This window comes from Podarcis liolepis (assembly GCF_965112155.1).
Source record: "Podarcis liolepis genome assembly, chromosome: 1".
NCBI lineage: Eukaryota > Metazoa > Chordata > Lepidosauria > Squamata > Lacertidae > Podarcis > Podarcis liolepis.
The window spans coordinates 117,714,804-117,726,882 of record NC_139554.1 but is presented as its reverse complement, the minus strand read 5'-3'; the positions used below and the strand labels follow the sequence as shown (position 1 = coordinate 117,726,882).

The following is a 12,079-nucleotide window of genomic DNA, read 5'->3' as shown; positions in this document are numbered from 1 at the left end:
CTATTAGCGGCTTAACGGCTTAGAAAAAGGGGGGGAGCGGAAAAAAATCGGAACACTTGCAAGACGTTTTCGTCTTGCGAAGCAAGCCCATAGGGAAAATCGTCTTGCGAAGCAGCTCAAAAACGGAAAACCCTTTCGTCTAGCAGGTTTTCCGTCTTGCGAGGCATTCGTCTTGCGGGGCACCACTGTACTTCTGTTTTCAGTGCTATGGGGCCCTTCACAGGAACCTGGACCCCAGAATGTCCAAGCACAGAAGCAAGGATACAAACAGCGTTCTGATGCAAGCTTTCCTTCAGCTGCTTGAAAAATTATCCTGTGGCTGTTTTTGCATATCTGTTTGTTTGATTAAATTTATATGCCACCCTTCAGTTTGAACAAGGGATTTCCTTTGGCAGTTCAAATATGAACTGTTGCTGTTGATTTATGCTTGTCACCCAAGCAATTCTAGATTCCTGCATTGCAGGGAATTGGACTAAATGAGCCTCGAGGTTTCTTCCAGCTCTAAAATTCTATGATTCTAGATTCTGTATAGGGAAGTTTTTAATGTTTCATATTTATTATGTTTTTGTATATTCTGGAAGCCACCCAGAGTGGCTAGGGCAACCCAGTCCGATGGGTGGAGTATAATAATTGAAATAATAATAATAATAATAATATCAAAATGAACTTCTGTGCCTGAACTATATGTACTTACCAGGCAGTCATGAGGATGGAATTGTTCATAATATCCAACCCCATGTAATTCCACTGAAGTTTTGGATTAATAAAAATGTTGATCTGCTTTACTCAGATTCTTTTTATATTACAGTGGTACCTCTAGTCACACTTCTCTGAAGTCTCTCAGCCTCACTCACCTCACAGAGTGTTTGTTGTGGGGGAGGAAGGGAAAGGAGAATGTTAGCCACTTTGAGACTCCTTCGGGTAGTGATAAAGCAGGATATCAAATCCAAACTCTTCTTCTCAAGTTAAGAACTTAATTCGTTCTGGAGGTCCATTCTTAACCTGAAACTGTTTTTAACCTGAGGTACCACTTTAGCTAATGGGGCCTCCCACTGCTGCTGCTAGTGCGCCGCCACCGCACAATTTCTGTTCTCATCCTAAAAAATAGTTCTTAACCCAAGGTACTATTTCTGGGTTAGGGGAGTCTGTAACCTCAAGCATCTGTAACCTGAAGCGTCTGTAACCCGAAGTACCACTATATAGATTTGCTGTTTTAGCCGTTGGGAATCAGCCCATAGAAATTCTACGGCATCCCCACTTGGGGCCAACCTGGAGGGGCCAGTGCCCATGGTGCCCATAGCAATTCTGTGCACAGAACAGCCAATCCGGACACAGCTTCTAGCATGCACAGCCGTGCAGCTCGCCACACATGCAGCCAATAATCACAGAAACGCATGCCACACACCCTGCCACCATCACAAACGAACACACATGGCAGCACTGGAACCTCAACCCCGTGGGGAGGTCCTGTCCTCCAAACCCCACAACACTGCTGTACCCTACAGAGGTCCCTGGTCCTAAGGAACATACCATAGGGCACACCTGTGCTTCCAGGATGGTGAATGGGAGGGCACTGGGGCTGGTGAAGATGTGATTCCTAGGCCTGCATCACACTAGTAAATGCGCAATGGACACGCTCCCCTGAGGAGGTGCCTGAATTGGTTGTGACTTGTGCCATGCTCCACAACGTCGCCATGCCTAGGGGAGCTGGCCAGGCATGAGTAAGATCTCGAGAAGGTACCTCTAACAGTGGGAGAAGAAGACGCAGATGGTGGTGATGGTGATGATGATGATGAGAGGAATTGCATCAGGGCCCTGGGGTCATCACCACTGTGACCCCATAGCCAGGGAGTTCTTCAGACCATGAAACTAGCTCAGAGGTGGAGAACTTCTGGCCCATGGGAGCAGTCAAGTCATTTACAGTGTTAGACCCTCAGGTATATGATCTAATCACTAAACCTTAGTTACGGTTGCCACAATGGACTACCTAGGTGCCATGTGTGTGTGTGTGTTTAGTGGAATTTTTTAAATTATTATTATTATTAATTTCATTTCTATACCGCTTTCAATTTTAAAGATCAAATCCCAAAGCAGTTTATGCAGGAGATGCCATGACCCTATTTCATATCCTCCTCTAAGTGACGTTTTGCTTTCACCAGTCACCAGCCTGGCATCCAGAAATCTCCACGTGGTCGCAATTGGACCTGCGCAGGTCGCAAAATGCACCTGGGAGATTTCAAACACTGGGGATGTGACTATCAGGTCTGTGACATGGCTTTCACTGAACAATTACAGTGGTACATCGGGTTACAGACGCTTCAGGTTACAGACTCCGCTAACCCAGAAATATTACCTCAGGTTAAGAACTTTGCTTCAGGATGAGAACAGAAATCGCACAGCGGCAGCGGGAGGCCCCATTGGCTAAAGTGGTGTTTTAGGTTAAGAACAATTTCAGGTTAAGAACGGACCTCCGGAACGAATTAAGTACTTAACCCGAGGTACCACTCTATTGGGATCCTAAAGTGAGCTTTGTGAAGTTCTTGAAAGAGGGACCTTGTGGCTAGACCCTGCACGCTTCTCTGGTGGCTACGCAACCCTTTTTACAGCACTGGAAGGAACAAACAGCATTTACAGGAGGAATCTGGTAGATTTCCTGTCTTGCAGCGGATGAAAAAGTTACTTTTCTGGGGTCTGGCGCCCCTGGCTGGAGCTATTTGCATAATATGGTCCATGCCACAGCCTTCCCGCGCCTACCTGACCACGTCTCCCCATTTCTCCTTTTCTATTCTTGGCTTTGATTTTGCCTGATTTTGCAATAATGGTGTTGTGCATTGTCCTCCTTTGGTAAGCAACGTTTCTTCCCTTCTCCCTCCCTCCCCCTTTATCCGTGTCCCTTGTTCCGTTATGGAAAATCTGAAAATCCAATTAATAATAATAATAATAATCCCACATTAAGCCCCAAACAAAAGTCACGGGAAGAAGCGATCCCAGTTGTGGTCCATTAGTAGTCCCAGCCAACAGCGGCGGAGGCAGCAGCAACTACGGTAACCGCGCCGCTCCACGGCGTTTTACGGTAAGAACCCTTTTCCGGCGAGCGAAGCGACGTCGCAGCTGTCGACAATTGCGTCCCTCGCGGGGATCCGTAGAAACGGCCCCTTTTATCTAATTCTTCTTCCGGTTGACTTCCCATAAGCAACCGCGAGGCGAGACGGGTGAGCCGTCTTCCTTCCTGCCCTGCTGGTGTGCATAGGTGTCTCTGTGTGAGAGAGAGCGCGCTTGGGCCCAGCAGGTGGCGCTGTCGCAGGAGCAGCGGCGGCGCCTCCTCCTCTCTGTGTGTGCCCTTTTTCTCCTTCCCCCCCACCCTCAGCCAACTGCGCACCCGGCGGCCCCGGCCCGACGGAGTGCCACGTCCTTAATACTGTGACGGTGGCGGCGAAGAGGAGGAGGAGGAGCCGGGCGAGGGCGTGTGTGCTGAGAACAACCGCCCCCTCCCCGCTCCAGCCGCCGCCGCCGCCGCTTCCTCAGCGTCCTCCGGGCCTGAGCCATGGGCTCCTCTCAGAGCGTGGAGATCCCCGGCGGGGGCACCGAGGGCTACCACGTCCTGCGTGTAAGAGAAGGCGCTGGGCGTGCAAGGGGAGGGGGAGAGAAAAGGCGTGTACGTGGGAATGCGCGCGGGCAGGGGAGGCGTGTACGTGGGAATGCGCGCGGGAGGAACACACTGGGGGGTAGGGTGGGCTTCGGCCTGCCTGGCTGGCTGGGAACGGGGCGAGAGAGGAGGATAAAATAGGACAGACTCGTAAGAGTTGGGAAAGGGGGGTCCGAGGGTCATCTAGTCCACCCCCGCCGCCTCTACAGTGCAGGAATCGTGGCCACCACAGCCGATCGTCTCCTTGTGCCCTCTGGGGTTAGACAAGCAGAGGAATAAAAATGGCTTTCCCGCCACCGCCGCACCAGCCCGGCCCTCTGGAAAGCTGATCGTTTCTCCACTTTGCCTTTCCAGAACAGGGTGTGAGGGGTTTTTTGGGGGGGGGGGAGTTGCCCTCCTTTAAACTTGGAAGAGAGGGCCGCTTTGGTTGGGCTGCGTGGTCGAGTACGTGCTGCTGGGGAGAGAAGGGGGTTGGAGTGGGTTGAAACCTCCTTGTCGCTGTTGTTGTGTTTACAGTGGTACCTCGGGTTACGCTCCAGGTTACAGACGCTTCAGGTTACAGACTCCACTAACCCAGAAATAGTATCTTGGGTTAAGAACTTTGCTTCAGGATGAGAACAGAAATTGTGCACTGGCAGCGGGAGGCCCCATTATCTAAAGTGGCGCTTCAGGTTAAGAACAGTTTCAGGTTAAGAACGGACCTCCAGAATGAATTAAGTACTTAACCCAAGGTACCACTGTATTATACCTTCAGTCCTAAGAAGCTGGTAAGTGGTTTTCTCCCTGCCTCCCGCCATAGCTGTCAACTTTTCCCTTTTTTTAAGGGACATTCCCTTATTATGAATAGGATTCCTTGCAAGAAAAGGGAGAAGTTGACAGCTATGCCTCCCTCCCTCCCTCGGTTTCTTCTCACAACCCCGCGAGGTTGGCTAAGGCAGGGAGATAGAGGACTGGCCCACCGAGGTCACTCCAGTGAGGAGAGGTTTTGAACCCTGGTCTTCCAGGCCTTAGTTGGACACTCTGTGCATGCTACCCCACATTGGCGCTTTGAGGGAACCGCATGGGTAAAGAACTTGGAAGCAGGATTTTATCAATTACATTGATGATTCGCTTGGAGAGAATCTCCTGCCAGCCTTCTGCACCTCTGTAACTATTGGGGCACAGTCACTTTGAACAGTGACCACTGGCCTGCTCCTATATAGCCTTTTTCAGAAGCAGGTCGCGCTGCTTGTTGAGTACATTTTGGATTGGGAGTGTAATGGCGTGCTATCCCCCACACCATTTCTATTTATATACTTAAATAGTCCAGAGTTTTCTTAGCCCAAACTAGCCCACCTTTGATTGTGCTACTCATGCAATCTGTTTTACTGCATAGTCTACATGTTGGGTATCTTTATTTCCATCACTTGAGTAACTTCACGGTGTCGTTCAATGATTATACAGTGGTACCTCGGGTTAAGTACTTAATTCATTCCGGAGGTCCGTTCTTAACCTGAAACTGTTCTTAACCTGAAGCACCACTTTAGCTAATGGGGCCTTCCGCTGCCAGTGCACAATTTCTGTTCTCATTTCTGTTCTGTTCTTAACCCAAGGTACTATTTCTGGGTTAGCGGAGTCTGTAACCTGAAGCATCTGTAACCTGAAGCGTATGTAACCCGAGGTACCACTGTACTCAGAAAAAGGTGGTGTCTGATGCTGTAGCTTTGAGATCCTGTAAGGAAAATTATGACCTTGATGCTTCTGAAGTGTCCAGTGTGATCTGCCTTCCTTCTCTTGGGGATGCGTTGAACCAAAAAGAACATCTCATAGAATTGTCAAAAGCTAATATTTTCTAGAGGGATAGCCTTAGTAGGATTCGTACTCACACTTGTCCCTTGGGAAAACCCGCTGTTTACTGCTGAATCAGAACAAATCTCAATAGGTTTTTTGGAGGATTGACGTTTGTCAATAGGTTTCTCCAGGGAAAGTGGTGGGATAAATGAAAAGTGGCTTGGACCTGAACGAAACAGGCACAAAATCTCTTGGACCCATGCTTTCTAGGCACAGGACAAGCAGAAGTGTGGAAAAGCTTTAAAAGTGTTAGTTGTTAAGGTGCCAAAATACCCTTTGTAGGTCTTGCAGCAAAAAACAAAAACCCTACAAAGGGTATTTTGGCACCTTAACAACTAACACTTTTAAAAATGATATAAGAAGCATGTTTGGGTTACAGCCAACTTCATTAGCTGCATAAAGTGTCATCCTGAGTTTCAGGTGTGTGTGTGTGTGTGTGTGTGTGTGTGTGTGTATGTATATATATATATATATATGCTTGGGGTATGTTTAGGCGTGTGCAAACACTGGTATGAAATAAGTGAAATGCAGAAAGTACAAACGGTGATAATTATGTTACTAACCTTCAAGAGTGGCCGCTGTTAATAATGTAATTACCACTCTCTGTGCTTTCTACATAACATTTCGTTCTGATATCATTGCTTACATTCCCTCCAAACTGTGTGTGTATAGATATATATATATCTGTAACTCAAAAAATGCATCTGATGAAGTGGACTATAGTTCACAGACATTTATGCTATAGTAGATTTGTTAGTCATTAAGGTGATACAAGTGAATATTCATCACTGAAGATTAAAAAGGTAATTCCCTTTCTTAGTTGTTTACTAATATGAAGACCTCAAATTCTCCACTGTAAACATCATGAGTGTTCTTTTCATGAGTATAATGGAGAAGTTGCATCTTCATATTTCTAAAGTTGCATTTTTCATAATAGAAAATCTTGCTTTATTTCCTGCACAAATAACGGTGTATTTGAAGATAAATATATTGTCCAGTTTTTAGTTCATTGTCTTCAAGCTAACTACGAAAGTTGGAAATAGCGGCTGATTTCAGTATCAGAACTTTCACTCCATTGAAGCTTCTTTGTAGAGCTCATTTATCAGGTGTTTCATCTCAAGATGAAGAACTTTGCTTGATTTCAGTTACTCATTTTTCACTGTGTGAGGAAGTATAAGAGAGATAAGCATCTTTTGTAAGATCCTTGCTACTTCATTGTTTTAGTCCAATGCAGACCAGGTAAGCCATAATCACATTGTTGATTGTGGACAATCCAGTTAACTTAAAAGCAAATCTCCTAGAAAAAGTTAATTGGTAGCACATGAATATAATTTATATACCAATTTTGGTGTGTTATATTCATAGCATTTTACCCTTGGTGCTTCAAAGTGGTGCCTCGCAAGACGAAATTAATCCGTTCCGCGAGTCTCTTCGTCTTGCAGTTTTTTCATCTTGCGAAACACGGCGCTTAGCGGCTTTAAGAAAAAGGAAACAAACTCGCAAGAACTCGCAAGACATTTCGTCTTGCGAAGCAAGCCCATAGGGAAATTCGTCTTGCAGAACGACACAAAAAACGGAAAACCCTTTCGTCTAGCGAGTTTTTCGTCTTGCGAGGCATTCGTCTTGCGAGGCACCACTGTATGACCAATGACTGTTTGATACTGTATTGTCCTGAGTCTTGAAGAAAAGCTATAAGTGTGAAAAGGAATGTCACAGTGCTGCAGAAACTCATTTATTATTTTATTTGGAATAATCACTTTCCACCTGAAGAAACCCATAGCTGTTAGCTATATGGTAAAGGTAAATGACCCCTAGACAGTTAAATCCAGTTAAAGGCGACCATAGGGTGCAGCACTCATCTTGCTTTTCAGGCTGAGGGAATCAGCGTTTGTCCACAGACAGCTTTCCAGGTCATGTGGCCAGCATGATTAAACTGCTTCTGGCACAACAGAAGACTGACGAAAACCAGAGCACACAGAAACACTGTTTACCTTCCCGCCGCGGCGGTACCTATTTATCTACTTGCACTGGTGTGCTTTCGAACTGTTGGCAGAAGCTGGGTCAGAGCCACGGGAGCTCACCCCGTACCGCAGATTTGAACTGCTGGCCTTCCGATCGGCAGACCCAAGAGGCTCAGGTGTTTAGACCACAGTGCCATCCATGTCCCTCGTTAGCTATATGCGGTACAGGGAATATAACTACAGTGGTGCCCCGCAAGACGAATGCCTCGCAAGACAAAAAACTCGCTAGACGAAAGGTTTTTTCATTCGCGATTTGCCTCGCAAGACGAATTCCCCTATGGGCTTGCTTCGCAAGACGAAAACGTCTTGCGACTTTGTTAAACCGTTTAAACCGTGCTTCGCAAGAAGAAAAATTCGCTAGACGGCAAAAATTGCGGAACGAATTAATTTCGTCTTGCGGGGCACCACTGTATTGAAATGTAGGCAGAAACAAAATTTAAAACAGCATCAATAAACCATTGCAAAAAAATGCAATAAAGCATTCAAGCAACTTGGATGTGTGCTTCTGTTTACCTGCTTTGCTTAGTTGTTTGACAGTTTACAGCATCTCAAGGCCTGTCATTTTGTCGAAAGAAATTATGGCTCACCATTCATTGAGTCACATTTTGAAAGCTGCTTCTTAATTACTGATGTGATCTACCCTACCAAGATGTTCTTGCCTGACCTGTATGGTACTGTAGATAGTCACCAAAATAGTTTGCCACATAGTAAAGTTCTGTTTTGTAGAAGAGTAATACCTAGAATCTGTAGAAGAGTAACACCTAGAGTCTTGTCCCAGTGTGTGTAGGTGCTCACAGTGTGTTTGTGAGCTAATGTGGTGTAGTGGGTGGGGAACAACTAGGTTCATAGCCTTGCTTGAAATATGAGCAAGCCACTTTGGTTACTACCTAATGCATATCATCACCTCCTTAGAATGAAGTGAGAAGGGTCTCATAATTTGCCCTGAGCCCTTGAGATAGCAAGAAGTAATCTTAATGTGTTGTTTGAGCCCTAATGCCGGACGCTAATGGCTATAGTTCTATATTTAATTTCATCCTTTATAATGCATAACACAATTTTGGTGTGTTATATTCATAGCATTTTACCCTTGGTGCTTCAAAGTGGTGCCTCGCAAGACGAAATTAATCCGTTCCGCGAGTCTCTTCGTCTTGCAGTTTTTTCATCTTGCGAAACACGGCGCTTAGCGGCTTTAAGAAAAAGGAAACAAACTCGCAAGAACTCGCAAGACATTTCGTCTTGCGAAGCAAGCCCATAGGGAAATTCGTCTTGCAGAACGACACAAAAAACGGAAAACCCTTTCGTCTAGCGAGTTTTTCGTCTTGCGAGGCATTCGTCTTGCGAGGCACCACTGTATGACCAATGACTGTTTGATACTGTATTGTCCTGAGTCTTGAAGAAAAGCTATAAGTGTGAAAAGGAATGTCACAGTGCTGCAGAAACTCATTTATTATTTTATTTGGAATAATCACTTTCCACCTGAAGAAACCCATAGCTGTTAGCTATATGGTAAAGGTAAATGACCCCTAGACAGTTAAATCCAGTTAAAGGCGACCATAGGGTGCAGCACTCATCTTGCTTTTCAGGCTGAGGGAATCAGCGTTTGTCCACAGACAGCTTTCCAGGTCATGTGGCCAGCATGATTAAACTGCTTCTGGCACAACAGAAGACTGACGAAAACCAGAGCACACAGAAACACTGTTTACCTTCCCGCCGCGGCGGTACCTATTTATCTACTTGCACTGGTGTGCTTTCGAACTGTTGGCAGAAGCTGGGTCAGAGCCACGGGAGCTCACCCCGTACCGCAGATTTGAACTGCTGGCCTTCCGATCGGCAGACCCAAGAGGCTCAGGTGTTTAGACCACAGTGCCATCCATGTCCCTCGTTAGCTATATGCGGTACAGGGAATATAACTACAGTGGTGCCCCGCAAGACGAATGCCTCGCAAGACAAAAAACTCGCTAGACGAAAGGTTTTTTCATTCGCGATTTGCCTCGCAAGACGAATTCCCCTATGGGCTTGCTTCGCAAGACGAAAACGTCTTGCGACTTTGTTAAACCGTTTAAACCGTGCTTCGCAAGAAGAAAAATTCGCTAGACGGCAAAAATTGCGGAACGAATTAATTTCGTCTTGCGGGGCACCACTGTATTGAAATGTAGGCAGAAACAAAATTTAAAACAGCATCAATAAACCATTGCAAAAAAATGCAATAAAGCATTCAAGCAACTTGGATGTGTGCTTCTGTTTACCTGCTTTGCTTAGTTGTTTGACAGTTTACAGCATCTCAAGGCCTGTCATTTTGTCGAAAGAAATTATGGCTCACCATTCATTGAGTCACATTTTGAAAGCTGCTTCTTAATTACTGATGTGATCTACCCTACCAAGATGTTCTTGCCTGACCTGTATGGTACTGTAGATAGTCACCAAAATAGTTTGCCACATAGTAAAGTTCTGTTTTGTAGAAGAGTAATACCTAGAATCTGTAGAAGAGTAACACCTAGAGTCTTGTCCCAGTGTGTATAGGTGCTCAGTGTGTTTGTGAGCTAATGTGGTGTAGTGGGTGGGGAACGACTAGGTTCATAGCCTTGCTTGAAATATGAGCAAGCCACTTTGGTTACTACCTAATGCATATCATCACCTCCTTAGAATGAAGTGAGAAGGGTCTCTTATAATTTGCCCTGAGCCCTTGAGATAGCAAGAAGTAATCTTAATGTGTTGTTTGAGCCCTAATGCCAGACGCTAATGGCTATAGTTCTATATTTAATTTCATCCTTTATAATGCATAATAATTTGAAGAATGTTATTGTTACAGTATACTGTTGAAGGTGCTTCTGATGTTCATCTGATTTCTTTCATATGGACATATGTTGTTAAAATATTACATTTTGTTCCAGATGATAGCATTCTTTAATTATTTTCCCTCTGGCAAAGAGAAAGGGAGGAAATTCAGTATTGCACTTTTCATTGGTGCAAGCAGTTTTGCTTGCCATAACTGCCCCTCTCCTACCCCTGTACACCGTTCCAGGGGTTATTCAGACTCCTACATCTGCCAAGCCAGTGGGAACCGGGAGAGGAGAACCCCATTGCGCAAACGGAAGTTCTTGTTCAAGGCTTCCGCTGAGGGGACTTAAGTGAATTCTTGCCTGCAATCTTGATGCATTACTGAACATTATTGAACGTGTTCTTGAACACATTACTTGTTTTCTTTAAGACACCAAAACTGATTTTGTGTTTTATCGCAGAAATTATCAGGAGCAAGTTTCTTAGCCCTGCTAGTTGTATGTATTTCTACAATATGGTAAAAGGTAAAGGACCCCTGGGCAGTTAAGTCCAGTCAAAAGCAGCTATGGGGTTGCAGCACTCATACACCAGTACGAAGAGGTGTGTTGCAGGAAAGCTGCGAGGTGGCGCCGTGTCTCTTGCGCTCTCAATTGTCAGCATCTCCCTGAGAATAAGAAGTTGGACGTTCTCCCAACTGCTGCTTTCCAGTTCCAGATCTGGAGTGCTTTTGCTTAGAAATTGGCAGTAACTGAATAGACATTACCAAAGTTTCATAGACTGAAACATTAACAACACAGTAGAACCCGGAAGGCAATGTTTGCTTCTGCTTAAACAAGTGAGGTTCATACTTGGCAGTGAGGTTCCAGTTAATGCCTGGGAATCCGCTATGAGACTTGGTCAGGACAGAAAGGGGAGGCTTATCCTTTACTCTTTCATGTTTGTGAAGCTGCTGAGTGGAGTTATGGATTAATATGGCATTAATATGGTACCACCAGCTCAGCTCTTTGGAGAGGCTTCATTTCTTGCAGTGGCACTGTTAAAAGGAAATGTTACTGTAAAGTGGATGGATGGAGTTCAGCAGTTCTTACTCTTGTCATATCAGACTGAGCTCACAGCTCAGTTGCTCTGGAATCTCAGTCATGGCATTAACCAGGAGTACCAGGATGCAGGTGGCGCCGTGGTCTAAACCACTGAGCCTAGGGCTTGCCAATCGGAAGATTGGTGGTTCAAATCCCCATGACGGGGTGAGCTCCCGTTGTTCGGTCCCAGCTCCTGCCAACCTAGCAGTTCGAAAGCACGTCAAAGTGCAAGTAGATAAATAGGTACCACTACAGCAGGAAGGTAAATGACATTTCCGTGCACTTCTCTGGTTTCGCCAGAAGCAGCTTAGTCATGCTGGCCACATGACCCGGAAAAACTGGCTGTGGACAAACGTCGGCTCCCTCAGCCAGTAAAATGAGATGAGCACCGCAACCCCCGAGTCATTCGCAACTGGACTTAACTGTCAGGGGTCCTTTACCTTTACCTTTTTACTCTTTGCCCATCCTGTTTAGTGAGTGATTTTCCACTTTTTGTCCCATAGACATCTAAAATAGGTATAACCGGGGTAAGCTGTTTGGAAGGCTGTTCCATCCATGCTTGCAGAATGTGTACCAGCTCCCAGCTGAGCAAGGAGCTGATTTTCAGAGAGAGCATGTGTATGTTCTACCTTTGATGCTTTTCTCTGGAGGTCCACCAAAGCCTGAACTTAAAACAAGTTTTTATTTGGCAAGCTAGGAATAAAACTTGTTAAACTTGGGAGGAA

General features: G+C 45.5%; 1 protein-coding gene across 1 annotated transcript in view; it reads left to right on the top strand.

Moving 5' to 3' along the window:
- Positions 1 to 3,195: 3,195 nt before the first annotated feature.
- The window catches only part of GORASP2 (golgi reassembly stacking protein 2), a 28,363-nt gene continuing 19,479 nt past the window's right edge, over positions 3,196 to 12,079 (top strand). Inside the window, exon 1 of the mRNA XM_083469274.1 lies at positions 3,196 to 3,607. Within this exon, the coding sequence (XP_083325400.1) occupies positions 3,545 to 3,607 (63 nt within the window). The 5' untranslated portion in view covers positions 3,196 to 3,544. The remainder of the gene's footprint in view (positions 3,608 to 12,079) is intronic.